Genomic DNA, 18706 nt, shown 5'->3' with positions numbered 1-18706 from the left:
ACAGATTTTGCACCTACAGTGCTCAAATCAGTTTGATACATCTGTCACCCAGTAAAAGCCTGAAGTCAAGTTAACGGTCCAGATCAGAAGTTGTAGTTCAGTCCTTAAATCACTGGCAGTGAGAAGTCAATTGTATTTGCTTCCAAAACACCCTACTGATACCATAAAAGGTTTACAGTGAATCTTGAGAATTTACTGGCGCCCACCCCAATTCCACCCTGATTATTAGTACTGGCAGATATCCCACACTCTATTCGCTTTACCCATGCCACCTCTCTATCGCTAAATCCTTTTACAGCACTCCATCATAACCAAAATGTTATGCAAAAGTACTTTGTAAACTGTACATTAAATATGCAATAATTCATTAAAAGTAATCTCGTGCTGGGGCACTACTGTTTTCTATCTTGCATTATAATTTTGACAAAATGCACTGTGAATAAGCATGTACCCTAGATTATGGTTTCCTAGGTTTAATTTTACGCTCCATGAAGTACTTTGTGACTCTGATAGAAACAATGTCTCTAAATTTTGGTTTCTTTATCCTCATCTATTACTATTCTAACTCTCAGGAATCGTGATAATAAATACTCTGAAGAATAGTGATAAAATAATAAAACATACGCCATATTTCATTTGGGCACAAATAAGTGGGAAAGATATCTCTCCTGAAGCCCTCTGTCCTCTTGTTTTAATGGCTCTGACTGCTTCCTTGATCTAGTGAAGAGCTGTTGTCCATCTCTCTTCACCATCACCTAATTCCTTTTGGCTGTCTCCTATATTTGATCATTAATTTTGGTAAGACATTATTTACTCCTTCTTGATTTACTCCAACATTTTGGTGGAATACATTTTCCAGCAGCTTTGAAGAAAGCATATACAGATGGCAAATTACTTTGGAATTTTCCATGTGTTTTAATATATTTTTTCTGCCCTGGAGAGTTAAACTAGTCCTAGCATTCTAGGGCTGAATTTGTTATTAAAGGCAGTGCACCATTGTCTTCCTCTGACAATCTGATACAATTCTGATTTGAGATCAGATATATGTGATTTCCCCTTTTCTGCACAATTTTAGGATCCCTGGTCTTCTGAAACTTTATAGTGATGTATGCAAGCATATATCACTTTATGTGCTAGGCATCTGAGGGTCCTTTTGTAATCCTTCAGTTAAAGAAAAGTTTTTGTTTGACGTCTGTGATTTTTTTCTCACTGTTCTCTCTTCTATTAGAAAAATCTTGAAATACTGAATTAATTTTCCAATAATTTTGCTGTTTCCTATTACTTTCCATATGTAATTTTGTTCTATTCTCTGAGGTATTTCCTAAACTTTATCATCCAACTCTTTTATTATAAAATTTCCACATCTTTTTTGATTTTCAGTACATCTTTTTTGTTGTTACTTAAAAAAAATCAGATTTTTTCTTAATTGTAGTATCTTCTCATAATTATGTTTCTGAGGATGTTTATTTATTTAGTTTGTCCTGGTCTGTGTGTTTTAGTGGAAGGCTTTCATTATAGGTTTGGTATTCTATAACTCTACATATTTAAAAGAATAGCACTAAAAATTATATTGGAAGTTTTTATATGGGCAGGGCTTGTTGACTGGTGGATTGATTCATTACAGAGTAACTTGGGGACATGGTCATTTGTTAGAGGACCCCAAGTAAATTTCTCCTTCTAGGGACATTCCATCTCTCCAGAGAATAACTCTCTGATTTGTCTAAACTAATCCTTGTCAGCATTCTGGGAACTGGCCACGGATGGGTCTGAGGTCGGAACTATACATCTCCTCCCTCCTGTTCTCTGCTCTGCTGTTGATTCCAGGTCTCAAGACTCTTAATTATATAACTCCAAAGAATACCCCTCCAAATGTACTGTTACCCTTGGTCATGTTTTAGTAACACTTGTAAAAGTAAAGATATTTAAGCCACAATCATGAAGACTGCCATCGTTTCTTTCGACCAATTTGCTTACTGATGTAATTGCTTTCTACCTTCCAAATATTTGGTGGCATTTCTTGTCCGTTAGTGCTAGTCTTGCATTCTTTATTCTTAGAATTATACTTTTTTTCATTTCTTGTCACTTCAATGATGTTTCAGAAGGGAGCAGAGATAAACATAGGTGAATAATTTGTCATTCTTAATTAGAAAGGTTTCAAACATTAGAGAGTCTGGTTCAAAAGGGGTGGGAGTGAAGTTAGGTGATATGTGTGGTAGGCTTGAAGCTTCACCCCCTTTTTCTAGCTCTTGGTCTGCAAAGTGGCCAAAATATTTGCTCAGAAAGCAGTATAACAGTGACATACTGTAAAATAACAATGACACACTGGAAAGAACATCAACCTGGGAGACAGCATGGTCCTGGTTTGAATTTCAGTTCAATTACTTATGAGTTGTATAGTTTGGGTCAACTCATTTTTCTGCATCTCTCTTCTCAATCATAAAATAGGGTTGATATTACTTAATTCCTGCGAGTGTTATGAGGTATAAACAAGACTATTCCAACACATAGTAGGAACAAACACAAGGTTTTACAAACTTACAGATATACAAAACACATGAAATATTTTAGCATCTCAATTGGAAAAAAACAAAAAAAAGCATAAGCTTTAGGAGCCCCTCAGTCTTCCTTCTTATCTTAAACACACTCGGAATATAGGCTCATTTCCTATTTTGCACTTGGTAGATTTCTCTTTAGAAAGAGATTGTCTTTTAAAAAACATTCTTTTCTACCTTTCAAACTCCAAATATTTCTACTATTTTTCAGCAATGAAAACTAATGAGCTATAGAATTATGAGCAGGGATGGAGGAAAAGGTTTGAAAAGGCTACATACTCTATGATTCTACTTATATAACATTATGGAAAAGGCAAAATTATAAAGTAAAAAGATCACTGGTTACCAGGGTTCAAGAGGTGATGGGAGGGGGGAAGAGGAATGAATAGTTCAAATACAGGACATTTTTAGGGTGGTGAAACTGTTCTGTATAATACTGTAGGGGTGAATACATGATGATACTATGCATTTGTCAAAACCTACAGAACTGTTTAACATAAAGAGTGAACCTTAATGCAAACTACGGACCTTCGTTAATAATAGTGTATCAATATTGGTTTGACAAATGTAACAAATTAAAGCAAGATGTTAAATATAAGGTAAATTATGAGCAGGGAAGAGGAAAATATGGGAACACTCTGTACTACTATAGCATATGCTCAGTTTTTCTGTAAACTTAAAACTGTCTCCCACAAAATAAAGTCTATTAATTAAAGAAACAAAAAACAGGAACAGGAGTGACATCAGGAGAAATGGCAGAGTAAATAGCTCCAAAGGCACTTCTTTTTAAAGAAATATATTTTTTTTCTTTCTTAAAGAACTAGTGAAAGATGTTAAAAATCTGAAATCTGTAATCATATCATCCCTGTATTATACTTGATTTACCTCTTGACTGGGATAACAAATAATGGTTTTTCATCCACATGCAAAACAAACTCCATTGTCAAAAAATACTATCTATAAAAAAAATCCTCTTGCATTTTACTGAACATAAAATAGAAATGGATTTGGAAGAATGAAAGTATTAATAATTTTATCCTCAATCTGTAATCACGTAACAAGAGGAGCCACTGAAGCCATTTTGGAATATCTTAGTTTACACAGGAAGTTTAACATATTGGGCAATTTGACTGAAACATTTCCTTTCCCATCTAAAACTCTCATCTGTAGTTAACAATAGTACGATACTGTTTCATACTACCATTGGAAATAATAAGGTGATGGCTGTTTTTGTGAGTCAGTTAGGGAATAAGTGACCAAGAGAACTCTTAAAGATAGGAAATAAATGATTTTGTATATCCAAACCACAACCATAAAACATGACTTGCTTAAATAAGAGAAGATAAGTTTTAGAGATAGTTTTATATTTAAAATGAGTTAAATTTGTTTTTTAAGAGTCAAGTTTATTTGCTGTTCACTGACAGAGGACTCACACATGTATTAAAAGAAATGGCCGGTATTTCACTTGAGGGTTTTATCTAACATCAGGAATTGTTATTTTTGTAGTTAAAAATGAGCTTCCCAGGAAATCAGAATTGAACTGATGAAGCTACTAGACTGAACCATTTGAAACTGCTCATGTGGAACTGTTTTGACCTACAAAAAACTACTTTTGTAAACAAATAATACATTCTCCTGTATAGTAAAAAGTACTGGATTTGAACTCAAATGCCCGTTACTAACTTATATAATGATAAGCATTCAAAAACATCACTGTGTCTCAGTTATTTCAAGAGCAAAATTGAGATAAGAAAATCTACTTAACATAGTTGTGATATTTATTCAAGATAAAAAATGTAATAACCTTTGTAAACTCTAAAAGTGATTCAGAGTTGTTATAACTAGAGATTACCTATATTGCCCATTTACTGGGGTTTAGTCTTATGGACACTGTTATTAATTTAGATAATACTTTTTGGATGAATTGTCCTTGTTATATGCTCCTTTTCAGATTCTTAGTTCAATTCATGCTTTAAACATCATAAAGATCACACACACACACACACACACACACACACACACACACAACACAATCTCCTTGTGCTTCCAGCAGGGAGAGTGAAAAAGTAGCCATTTTAAAATATGCCCAGATAATTCTGTTCTCCCTAACAAGGCCTGCCCTCAAGGGAAACTATTTTACCAGAGCCTAAGTGACCTGGGGAACTGGAAATACTTAATTCCAGACTCCTCTAGCCTTCCTGTCTCACAGGCACTAAGAAGCACTTGTGAAGGTTACAACCCAGGTACACAGGGTTGATAAAAGACTGAGACCTAATCATAGGATAATAGAACACTTTCCCTTCCCTACACTGTACTTACACATCAATAGGGCTCCCGTATAACAGTGGAATATAACTGAAAGAAATGCATGTCTCTGACCTTATTTAAGAAGAAATCTCTAGGGAAACCCAAAGACAACAGGGGAGACAAAAAGAAGGATATCAGAGGAAATTTTAGTCTCTGAATAACCTTCAAATTATATTTATCATTTCATCACTCAAAATCTCTCAGCTTCTCAATCTAGGGACCCATAAATATCTTAAGCACACATATATAAAACTTCACTCACTATCTTTCCTAGTACCATGTCCACTCACCTATTCGCTAACTTGCTCCCAATCCCTACCTAACATCCCACTGGATTCCAAATACTCTTGATTCTACAGGGGAATTCTGAGAAGGAAGCTGAATTTCCTCACTCAAAAAGTTAAAGAAGCCAGTCAAGTAACTTACTAGAACCAGGAGATAATACCACATATAATTAAGATAACCCAAGTTACAAGTGTCAGCCACAATTACAGGATACTATTGGATCACCTTCAAATAATTATGCATGAATGCTCTGGGCCAGAACAAAAAATGATACACCAGCAATAAGATGAATTATTAACTATACACATACATACACATACACTTATTATACACACATTCCTAGTAGGAAGTCAATAAATATTTGTTGAATATGTGAATGGATATACTTTAAAAACACAATCTTGGTTATGTAGTCTAAAGGGGAAAGGGTAGTACAGTATGTTACTGGCTCCTACTTTAATTCACTCAGCCTTTCAAATCCATGATATGTGCATGACATTACTGGCACATTTTGCTAAGCACCTATCATCTCTGCTCTTTAATGCCTCTCACAATGAAGTGAGAAATGAATAGGAAATGCAATAAGCCTCACGATATATGGGTACAGTTTTCTATTCTTAACATAATGGTCTTCATCATTTAGCAGCTGAGTCTGTAGATACTAGATGCAAAGCAGCTGCTGTTGATAACCACACACAGTGCACTTCAGAAAACAGAAAAATGCAGCAGCTTGGAAGGTTTAGCACCAGGTCAGTAGCAGCCATCATTTCTTGTTTTTTCTTTTACACTTAATGGTGAATCAGAAACAAAGCAGGAGTCTGATTTATTTATTTATTTATTTATTTATTTATTTATTTATTTATTTATTTATTTATTTATTTTTGGCAACTAGAACCTTGTGATCAAGTTCAATAAGGATTTTTATTATGACTGATAAATATTTGTATTGAAGGACTGAAATAGTTTGAAGTTTTCAAAGTAATTAAATGCATTTTTTTGGTAATAAAATCCTAGTTATTTGCTTTATGTTACATAATATTTACTAACTAGCCTATAAATACACAGGCATATTATCCATCTTCTTTTCCTCTAGTCTGTTCTATGAGTTTGTTTTTTATTGTTTTGACTCAGCACACTTGCTGCACACTTAGCGGGGACATGTGGTAAGAAGTGTTATTTTTCATTCTGTTGAAGATCACTATTTAAGATAGGCAGTACATCAGATTATTTTCAGTTTTCTACAAACTTATAGGGCTAGGTAGAGGAGGAAGAAGAAATGGTACCCATGAGTATTATACATTATTAAAATACAAACTGAATATCAAAAAAATATGTTAAATGTCACTTTTAAGTATATTTTGGTTTTTATATTGTAAACTTGCACTATACATCAGCAATATGTGTAGGGGAATTTTAAACATAGTTTCTGACTTTTAAAGGATTTTGAGGTTGATTATTTTAACATACTTCAAAAGTGAAACATTGTTTGTATATTTTAGGTGTTTTACAAACCTAAGACACATATAAACACTCAACAAACAAAATAAACAAATCCCATCATTGGTATCTTGAAATTCCAATACTTAATAACTGATCTATAATAATGATAGATAATTTTTTAAGTGCTGGAAAAATTCGGAAAGCAGAAACCCTTGTCAATCATGAAGCCAGCAGCTGTCCTATAGAGAAGAGCCTTCATATCAGATTCCGGAAACCTTGGGACCAGGTTTAGGATGTATCAGTACTCTAATCTCCTCTCAATTTTCAAGGTAATTCTGATCGACCCTGACCTTACTTTGCATTACCCTTCCCAGTTCATATGAAATCTTTCCTTTAACTTTATAAACTATTTACACATTGCAAAATTAATGGTATGCTTAAGATCAACAACTAGATTGGTGTTGTGAGAATTCTTCCAGCTTCTTAGAATTATCTCACAACTTGAGTCTTTACCATTCTACTGGCTTTGTGTTTTCCATGAACATTTACTTTTGGCATGGAAGTCATATATTCTCACATCTGTTTTTAAAATTTCCCCTTTTCCATAAGATATGCAGTATCGCTGTGCCTTACCCCAAACAAGGCTGACATAAACTAACGAGATTTTGAAAATCGATTTTCACAGCTTTTACTTCAGTGACTATACAATCATGGCAATAAAAACAAATGGACTACTCTCTTACCTATCCTTAACCAATTTTGAACTATTAGTTATTTAATATTGCATCTAAATTTTAATGTTAACATAATTTTATGGGATTGGTGGGGGAAAGGAAGACCATAGCTAAAATCTCCATATTTAATTTCCATAACGACTGTCCTTTTGCAATTCCATGAAGATACACTTAGAAATAGATATGCATTAACATTCTATAGGTACAAGCTGAAAATGTGAATAATTGACGGATTCTCGGCTTCAGGAAAAATGGTATCAAATCTCACAGGGCTGAAAATAAAAACCATGGAACAACTGTGTACTACTGCTGTTCTACTCTTTCACCAAATCAGCTCTCCACTCTACATCTGGCTAAAGGCAGAAAAAAGGAATCATGGGCAACTACTGGGGGCACTTATATTAACTTTGCTTTGCTCATGAGAGAGCTCCTTGAAAGTAATGAACAGAAACCAAAATGCTCAACAAATATCAATATATCATTTGTATTTTGGAACCTGATGCTATTTTCAGCGATACTTTTCATTCTCTCAAAAACGTTGAAAAGAAAAGAAAATATCTCTACAAAGCTATTTTTTAAAGTATCACTAATGTGGATGAAAGATCCTACGTGATTACTCTCTGTCTACGTCTCCATTCTCTTTTCTAGCCATGTTCCCCTTTGCTCTAAGTACTCCGCTCCAGTTCCTTGAGTTGTTTGGCAGTTTTAAACATTTTCTTCCCTCTGTTTAGAAGAGTCTCCCGTTTCTCCACTCCCCAGTGTCACTTAATTAACTTTCGCTATTACATCACTTATTTAGGGAGGTTATCTAATTCCCCCAGACTCAGCGGCGACCCAGTTATAAAGTCCTATTGCTTTATGTAGCACTCATTACCATTACAACTAGTTATTTAAAAAGGGGTCGCAAAGTATAGCCTACTGGCTATAATCAATTATGCTTGGCTCAAGTTTTACAGTTTTCAAAAATCAGGGCCACTGTTTACAATTGGGAGATTATAATATATATTATGGTAACCCTATTTCATTTATATTTATCCCTAAATGATAGAAAGAAACTGTTCATTGAAAACTCAGGTCACTTCTCACTACCCTTTTCTCCTTTGCCACCCCAGGGATTATCAATGTACCTTAAAAATCTATGGAATTTTATAAATTGAATTGAATTTCTTCCTCATTCTCTCATCAATTTCCAATTCCAATAATGAGGGATGGCTTTAAAGAGTTTGCCCATTTTAGTACTTTGCTCTGTTTCTTAGTTTTTATACCTTGCCTCATCTTCCTTCAGTCCTAACATATGTGTATATTTTTTTGGGGGAAAAAAATGACCTGTATTTCTTATTACAGATCTTAGGCAATGTGGCACATAACTGTGTTGCTCAAAAAATGTACTGCTTTCATAAAATATTCCATGCTATGCTAAATAATGAGAAAGACTACATTACAAAAGTGCAGCCAGAACAGATAAGTATATTTTCCTAGCTACTTATGGCACTAAGACAATATTTTTGACGAACCTGTGAAGTGTTACATACTAGTGAGATGCTACCAGTGTGTTTCATGTATATTGAAAATGATTCCTATTGTAACACATGCAGGTGACACTGAAATAAAACCTTCTAAAACTTTATTTAAAACTTTTAATTTCAATTAAGCATCTGTAATGAAACATACATCACACTAATATACATTAAACTAAGATTTTTCAGCCAAATGCTAATTTCCTACTACAAACAGGATTTGAAACTTTTCATATGTTGGAGTTCCTTCAGTATACTCAAGATTTCCTTCTAATATAGTTTATATATACATATTTCTGTCTCTTAGTGTTAAGTAACTATTTTAATCTATAATAATAAATTAAGTGTTCTTCCACACAGATTTCCCACTTTCTTTCTATAGGTTCTCTAAGAAAAACTTCCCTCCTGCTTTTAAATATCCTTATTTTTGAAGACGCTCAGGGATACAAAGATAATCATTCTAAGAATTTATTTCAAGCATCTATAAGAACATAAATATTTAATTAATTTTCAACTGTACAAAGGAAATGCACCAACAAAACAAAAAAGCATTTAAACATTTCAAATGCTATTACAAATCCACTCTAAAATTATTACCATTTTGATTTTACTCAGATTATCATACTCATCTTTAAAACTGCTTGGATGTAGGCTCAAAAAATAAAAATAAAGAATTAGCCACATGGACACTACAGCAGTAATATCACAGACAGCAGGCTGAAGGCTCACAGACCTCATCCTGCAATTAGACTTAAAGGGTGGTAACCTTGGAAAAATGTTCTCTTGACACCAGTGGCCAACATCCAGTATTGGATGGTGCTATGAAAAACTCAATATTTTTTCTAAAATACCCTGCCATTATTTTTAGATTGAGAAATGCCAAGTGTACTGCTCTCAGAGTTATTTCCTCTAGTACTAAAATGACACACATACCAATACATGTCAAGAAGTTTTAAAAAAATTTTGTAGCACTACTTGTACTTCCTTGGAATGTAACATCACACTATATCATCTACAAGGGAACAGATGTTGGGAACAATTTTTGGCAAAAATAATGCCATTCTGTGTATTCTCTCTTCAAGAATTAAAGGGTTAGCATAAAATGAAGAAAAGGAGGAAGGAAGGAGAGGGAACTTATAAAGACTGAATGTTACACATTCTTTACATACTTAAAATATTAAACACTACAGGTACTTTGAAAAAATAGTTATGAATACTTGGTACCAAGTTTTGTGTCAGGTGCACTATGTATATTATCTGTAGTGCGCCCCATAACACTAAAGCAGCTATTATCTCCGTTTTACTGACACTTTCATAATGTGTAAGATTCTCTTTCCAGTGAGATTAAAAACTTGTCCAAGTTTACAGTGATACTCTGTGCCAGAGCTGGGATGTGAACTCCCATCTATCTCACTCTACAGGCGACTCTTTTAGCAGCAGAACGACACTGACTGTTTCCGCATTCACGCAATGAAAAGAGAGATTCTTCTTAGTCATAATCTACTCTTATCATTGAAGGCTTACTTAGGTAATTCCTCAATCGCTTTTGCTAACAAGGCAATCAATATGATTGATATCTACCCATTTCTATAATTTATAGAAAAAGCCAATGGGGTGATTGCCGTATTTTTGCTACCAACAGGAAAGCATGTCACGATAGAATGGAAAAGGTGAGGAAAAGCATAAAAATAATGATGATGATGACATTAATGATCACTTACACAGCATTTGGTCCCTGCCTGGCACTGCTCTAAGTTATTTAGATGTATTGGTTTATTTAACGCAACAACCCTACAAGGTAGGTACTATTATCATTCTCCTATAATCAGAGTTAAGGAAACAGACACAAAGACGTTGAGTTATGTGCCTAAGGTCACACAGCTGCAAGTGACAGAACCAGGATCTGAAACTCAGGTGATCTGGCTCCTCATTCCATGTTCTTAACCACTCGGCTACTGGGTCTCTCTTTGTAGAAAGAAACACCTAGAAAGGGCATCTTTTCAAAAAGCAAGCCTATTCTGTTCACAAGGTTACCAACGGTGGTCTCCATCATATTACTGTCAATAGATGTTTTGAACAGTGAATTTGCAATCTACTTCAGCAAAGAATTTAGTTAAATTTGTTCTGATTGTTTACTGATGTTGTTAAACTCAGTTAAGTGGGGATTTCAGTAAAGTAGATCAGATTCATTGAATGCAAAATTGATGTCTAATCCTAACCTATCTTTATCTACAAAGACTGAAGAATTAAAGTGAAATATAGACTGAATCTATCATTTTTTTTTTTTGTAGATTTAAAACATCAGCTTTTTTCTTCCAAATTATGTCCCAAGAATATGTCACATAATGCTTTGCTTAGAAAAGGCACATTTAGTAAGTATGCTTGCATGTGTATTAATCTGGATTCACTTTTTAGGACTTCCCATGACCACTTCCCAGTTCCTTGGGCATCAAGCAGTTAGGAGACTCAATATGATGAAAAAAGACATCTCTTTAAATCTATTTGGGAAAAATAACCCAAATAAGTGCACTTTGGTTAAAAAAAACAAAACAAAAAACAGATGTACTTAAGGGCAAAGTTTGCATTAAAAACCTTTTTTTGTTGTTGTTTTTTTGTTTTGTTTTGTTTTGTTTTTTAAAGTCACATTTTTCTTATAAACTTTTTCCTTCCCCAACAGGAATCGTATGTAGTGATCAAGTAAGTGAGGAGCCAGAATAATGGCACTGAGCATCAAGGCAATTCACATCAATAGAAAGCATCCTACTGTCAAAAGTACATAGACTTTACCTTTTCAATGAATAAGTCCTAAAAAACATATATTCTTATTTCTGATTTGATAAATAATGATTTATTTTAATGAACAAGCAGAGTTATCACTAATCTGTCTATAGAATACAAAAACAGATTCCCTCACCAATGTTTAATTGGAGTATTTATGTACAAAATTGAAAAGGCATTAAATCTGTTTGACTTGAAAATGCACAATCAGAATTCCTAATATATATATTTTTAGAACTGACCAGAAAAATTATTTTAATGCTAATAAATCATTCTCTGTTTACTTTGACAAGTTGGAAATAACAGGAAAACATGTGCAGGGAACAGACAGTATTCTTAGTTTAGAAAACTAACTTCTTTGTTACTGTTCAACACAAAAAGAAAAAAAAAAAGAACTTGATTTTCATAAAGAATCTCCCAGAAAAAAGTAATATGAGAACTAAACTATTATTTGTTCATACAAACATAATTTAATTTAATTTAAATTTGATAAGACAGAAAGCTGATGGTGGTACTTTTAATTTGGGGGAAGAGGGAAGACGTTTTAAGTAAATCTAAGCATTTTTGTTATTTCCCCAAAAAGGATGATTTTTAACAACAGAGAATGATGGAGTACCAGATGGAGATAATCCACTAAAAATAAAAATTGGGGTAGGCTGCAGGTTTATCATTCCTCTTGAGAGTGCTTAATAAATATATAATCTTAATGTACCTTTCTTTTGTTCTTTGGCTTTTAGGCAAATTTATCTTTAGATGATTTTAGTGTGTTTATTATCAGCAGTCACTTGTGCCTGCCTGAAAATATAGAGAACAGCAATGAACTCAACAAAAGGGTTGGAACCAATGAAATTCTGTTTGAAGAAAATACAATTCTTCTACCTGAAAAACACTTTGGTTTTTGTAAAATGTAGTTTAGTTTTTTTCTTCCATAGATTGCTATATCCTAGGTAACCATGTTGCTTTCATCTTTCCAAGTTGAAGCTTAGACCATAGTTGCATTCCACATTTCTGTATGTAAGCATTCAACCCCTAGATTTACAAGTTTCTCACTTGTGAATACAATGCATAGCTTAACTTACTATCCTGCAGTATAGGATGTTGAGTGTCCCTGGAGTATGAAACACCCTTCCAAGACAGTGTTTCCTTTTCTCAAACTGTCAAGTTGTTATCAAGGAGTTATGGCTTGGAGAAAGCAAAGTTCCATGGCAATTACACCTTTGTATGAAAATAGATTCTCAAACAGTTTCCCAAGTGGCCTATATTTACTATTAGCTGAAGATAAACAGGTCCATCCTAAGCAAAATGGCAAACATGGCACTGCTCCTAGCTCGTGCACCCTTTTGGTGGCATCACTGACATGAAAGTAAACCACAGTGACCTAGAATGACCCAGTTTTGTATTTATTAGGTTGGTACAAAAGTAACCGGTTTAAAAGCTTAAAAATTATTGCAAAACCCGCAATTACTTTTGCACTAACCTAATACAATGCTGGGGCAGCAGAAGAGGCAGTATTCAAAGGAGGGAATCCAGAGAGGAATGATGAGGCTCAAGCAGAAGAGATTCTGAGGGCTTGGATGATTATTTGTGCAAATTGCAGTAAGAATGTCTCATTATCTTATAATAAATTTCACTTAGTGATTCTATTTATTTATATATCTATACCTGGTAAATCAGAGAAGAGAAGAATGCACTCATTAAAGCCATTAGCCAAAAGCCGGTCCCGTAGCTGCTGAAGAATTGCTACTCCGATACAGAATGGGAAAGAGGAATTCCCAAGTAGCAAGGTATCCCAGAGGTGGAAAATTTTGTGCAGTGGAAATACATCTGTGAAATGACAAAATATACAATTACAATAAAAAGTGCTCGCTTTGGCAGCACATACAATAATTACAATAAAAAACAAAATAATAAAAATTAAAACAATAAACAAGCTGCTTTATTACACAAATGACAATTACGTTATGATCAAAACTATTATTTAAGAAAAATGCTACCAAACTGTTTTTAGAAAATGTTTCTTTGTCTTTGTAAAAATATTGCTTTCTTAAGCCATCTTAAAAAAACTGATAATCAGATTGGTCACAGAGAGGACATTTTCTAACCTCCATTATGAATTTTGGTATAGTTGTTCCTTTGATTTATTCCTAGAATTTTCCAGTTATATTATTGTCATAAGTTTATTTACGTAGATGAACTTTAGTATTGTTTCAGATTTGGTACTGTTGCATTTCTATTGCACACTCTAAATAATTGCTTTATTAAACTCACATAAAAATCTAATTAGCAATTTTCTATTTTTTGCAGCTTTCTTTCATTTAACAATACATAGATATCTTTCCAGGCTAATGCATAAGAATCTACTTCAAATATTGTATTCCATTTAGCATGTGTATATATTTAAGCAGGATGACCACACGTGTTAGTATTTATAACTGATTAAAGTATTACACATTCATATAATCTGTGTAATTTCTAGAAGGATTCTACTTTAGGAAATAACAAATGTATTAGTTATTAGAGAATCTCTCAAAATTAAGCCCAATTTGGTTGTAAAAGTTACCTTCTAAAACTTCATACTATAAAGTTTTACTATACTATACTATAAAGTAAATACTATAGTTAATGTTAATTTCTTTTTTGATAGAGGACAGAGATTTTATGAATGTCACAACATGTAAGATAGCTTTTCATCCTATATAATACTCTTTTTGATATTCAGCAGTCAAAACAATTGAAATTCTTTTCTACCCAACTCTATTACATTAGAATTATATAAGGATGCTTATGTAATTAAACCTGCTGATACTATTGTAAATATAATATACTGGGAAACAATGGAGCTGTCCTTTTGCTAATATCAAAAGAAAAGGGAAAATTATACTTACGAGTAAACATAGTGAGAAACCAAGGGATGGCATAGAGCTATGAGAAGAAAAAGGGATAAAGAGGAGATAAAAGAGAATTAGAATCATTATATATAAACATAATGGTAAAGAAAGGTCTATGTTTTGATCTACTCCATTGATTAAAACGTAAGAGAATATAGATAATTATAACTATTATCACATATACTCTATTAAATAATGATACCTATTACGAATGCCGAAGATGACTCTTACGCCAAGGATTATTCAACAAAATGTCTTCATTTCATCACAGGATACACTCAAGATTATGCCTAATCCAAACACAATACAAGCATGCTAATTTCAAGGGTGCACTTTTCAGGTTGGACAAAAATATTCCTGAGATTTAAGTGGTCCTCATTAGTGTTAAGTTACCATTACTAAATATTTTTTAGATTTGGTGAGATGATAATAAGTGTCCAAAATGTCTCAAAAAAGGTGTAATGAAGCATATGCTTTCTGCTACCACTTTCTATTAATAAATTAAGAATCTTCTTTAATAGACTAAAAGTAATAAGATCTAGGAGTGAAATAATTTGGTCCGTTATCTGACCGACAAATTTATTTTCCTAAGTTTACTGTCTAGGAATAAAAAATACACACACACGCGCACACACACACACACACATACACACACTTTCAATTAATTTTGTGAAATTATGGAAGCAAGAAATCATTCTTAATTTATAAAAGTAGAGTAAACATCTTTGTCAATAGCAAGTATCAAAAATCAATAGTAACTTATGGAAAAAATCTGAAAAAGCTCTAATTTTATTGTATTTTCAGTGTCGACATAGGCTATTATTAAATAAAGATATCTGTACTACCTATAGGGTTTAGACATATTCTTTCAGCATTTGTCAATTATGAATTTATGAGTAGAACTGCATATGTCTTTTCATTGCACACAATTTAGTATTTATATCTAAATGCCAGTCAAGAACCGTTAAGTAGAAATATTAGGTTGATGCAAAAGTAATTGTGTTTTTTCAATTATTTTTAACCTTTTAAACTGCAATTACTTTTGCACCAACCTAATACTTTATTCAAACCTAAGTACTGTATGTGAAATAAAGCCCATTGTTCTTCACAAGATCATTTATATATGTTGATACATTGACAGTCCCTTCAAGTGACATTAAAAATGGGAAAACTGAGGAGTACAAAGATATATGTCTTCCCTGTAAACAGTATGGACTGTAGAAAATAATAAAATACAACAAAATTCAAACTTTTCAGCCTAATTTAAGTTTAAACATAAAGTCAGTAGACATTAGTTTCACCACTAGTATTCAACTTTTATTTCTTTTAAGGACATATAATCAATCACATTTCCCTCTACCCTTCTGATCAAAGCCAATTGTTTGTCATTAAGAGTCTTTCTCAATTATTTCATCAACTAGCTAACAATTCATTTTTCCATATACCGAAGAAGACATGTACATAAGGAAACTACACACAGAGGGGAAAGAACCACTTGAAAGAATCAGAGGAAAAACTTGTCAGGCTCACACAAAAATAGGAACAGTTTATCTTGCCACAGGCCAGGATGAAAAACAAACAAACAAACAAACAAACAAACAAAATATCCCCAGTAATAAACAAGGTATCAGTGTACTCAAAGGGTATTTCCTTAGGAATGGGGCTATATTATGCTCTGAAATTATGCTGCCCTGGTGTCACTTAATAAAACTTAAAAACAAGCCTTGAAAAGATCAAACTATGTCATCGTGAGTTAACTGCATCGGAAAATAAAGCCTAAGAATACTTGTAAGAATATAAAAATATCCAGTACTCAACAAAGTAAAATTCCCAATGACTAGAATCCAATAAAACATACCAGTAGTACAAAGCAGCAGGAAGAAAAATGACCTAAAGTGAGGGCTAAAATCATTCAATCAAAATGAACAGAGAACTGACATACATATTTATAATTGTAGGCAAGACCATTAAAATACTTTTATATCTGTATTCCATACATTCAAAAGCTAAGTAATGATTGAACATGTTAAGCAGACATAGCAGACACAAAATAAAAACCAAATCAACCTTCTAGAAATGAAAAATGTAATGTTTGAGATAAAAAAATCACTGAATGGGATTAAGAGCATAGCAGACATTGAGGAAGAAAAGATTAGTGAACTTGAAAACAAAGCAATAGAAAGTATCCAAAATAAAACAAAGACAGAAAAACAACAAAGGAAAAAACAACAACAACACGTCCTGTGCATCAGTAAGCAACTTCAAGCAGCTAAATATATGTTATTGGAGGTTCCAAAGGAGAGAAGTTGGGAGAGGGAACTGAAAAATGAAGAAATAATACCTGAACATTTTCTTAATTTGAAGAAAACGATATACTACTAGATCCTCAAATCTCAAGAACCAGAAGCACAAGAACCATGAAGAAAATTACACTAAGACACATAATGCTTAAATTTATCAAAATCAGTGTGGTAAACACAACAATCTTATAATGTAGCTAGAGGAAAAAAGACATCAATGAAAAGAATGTTTTCTTGTTGAAAACAGTGCACAACAAATGACAGTGGAGCAAAAATTTTAAGTATTAAAAAACCCTCAAATCTTTCAACTTAGATTGTATGCCCAGCAAAAATATCTTTCAGAGACAAAGGTAAAATAAAGACTCTTTTACACACACAAAAGCTGAAAGAATTCATCACCAGCAGTTTCCACACTACAAGAAATGCTGAAGGAAGTCCTTCAGGCAAAAAGAAAACTATGAGATGAAAATCTGGATCTATATAGACGAATGAAGAGACTCAGGAATTATAAATATGTGGTTAAACAGAAAATACTTTTATTTTTAAAAAAATCTTAAAAACTTGACTCTTCAAAGCAAAAAATAATTTATTGTGGGGCTTATTAACACTTGTAGAAATAAAATATAGGACAACAATAACACAAATGCCAGGAGGTGAAAATGAAGGTACACTGTTGTATTTATACTATACATGAAGTGGTAAAATACTACTTGAAAGCAGACTGTTATGACTTGAAGAAGTGTAGTGTAAACCATAATTTCTTAACCTCAAAACTATTCACATTTTGGGTTAGATAACTCTTTTTGGCAGGAGGGGGGCAGTGGTCATTGCACTTGGCACTTTTAAGATTTTTTTTGTAGCAACCCAGCCTCTACCCACTAGATGCCAGGAGCACTCGCCTTGTTTTGTCAAAAATGTTTCCAGACATTGCCAAAACTCCCCTGGGAGTCAAAATTGCCTGTTCAAGGACCACTGTATAAATCCTAAAGAAATCAGTAAGAAAATACAACAAAGAGTTATAGCTAACATGCTAACAAAGGAGATAAAATAGAATCGTACACACAAAAATATACAGTGAATCCAAAGAAGGCAGATAAAAAGGAAAAAGAGAACAAAGAACTGATGGGGCAGATAGGATAAAAATAACCAAGGGCAGATTTAAAGGCAACCATGTCAATAACCACAATGGTTCTGTGGCGGGTGATTTCCAGTGTCAACCTGACCAAGCCACGGGGATGCCCAGATATTTAGTTAAACATTATTCTGGGTGTGTCTCTGAGGATGCTTCTGGATGAAATCAACATGTGAAGCAGATGACCCTCTCTAATGTGAGTGGGCCTCATGCAGTTTGGTGGAGGACCACTATACATATCCTAAAGAAATCACTAAGAAATTACAACAAAGAGTTATAGCTAATAGGCTAACAAAGGAGATAAAATAAAATTTGATGGAGGACTGCACAGAATAAAAGGTGGAGTAAAGGAGAATTCACGCTCCCTGCCTGACTGCTGGATATAGCAGAGAACAAAGCAGTTTCAGCCTGTAAGGTGCTTACACTTCATTAAGAGCAGTAGATGTTCATTACATGTTCTCTCAGTCCACTCCAATTTGATCCTTGCCTTCCACCTCACCACCCAAACTGCTCTTATTTTGGTCATCGAAGATTTCCATGTTGCTAAATCTAATGGCCAATTCTCATTCTTAACCTTTGTTTATCAATCAGCATAGTTTGACATAGTTGACGACTCTCACCTCCTTAAAACATGCTTTCCCTTCAATTAGCTTCTGAGACATCACATTCATCTCATTTTCTTCTTACCTTTCTGACTGCTCCTTCTCTTTTGTTGGTTCCGCTTCATCTCCCTGACTTAAACACTGGTGTGCCCCGTGTTCGGTGCTTGGACC

The 18706-nt window shown here is 33.5% G+C and overlaps 1 protein-coding gene across 5 annotated transcripts in view; it reads right to left on the bottom strand.

Annotated features, from left to right (window-relative positions):
* TBCK (TBC1 domain containing kinase) overlaps positions 1 to 18706 on the bottom strand; it is a 178789-nt gene that overhangs the window by 60989 nt on the left and 99094 nt on the right. For all 5 annotated transcript variants that reach the window (XM_019738922.2, XM_019738920.2, XM_019738921.2 and 2 more), the window contains 2 exons: positions 14499 to 14535; positions 13276 to 13437 (listed from right to left, as the gene is read on the bottom strand). In XM_019738922.2, the coding sequence (XP_019594481.2) occupies positions 13276 to 13437; positions 14499 to 14535 (199 nt within the window). The remainder of the gene's footprint in view (positions 1 to 13275; positions 13438 to 14498; positions 14536 to 18706) is intronic.

This window comes from Rhinolophus sinicus, linkage group LG02 (assembly GCF_036562045.2).
Source record: "Rhinolophus sinicus isolate RSC01 linkage group LG02, ASM3656204v1, whole genome shotgun sequence".
NCBI classification, from domain to species: Eukaryota; Metazoa; Chordata; class Mammalia; order Chiroptera; family Rhinolophidae; genus Rhinolophus; species Rhinolophus sinicus.
The sequence above is the reverse complement of the archived record's forward strand: the minus strand, read 5'-3'. Positions and strand labels throughout refer to the sequence as shown.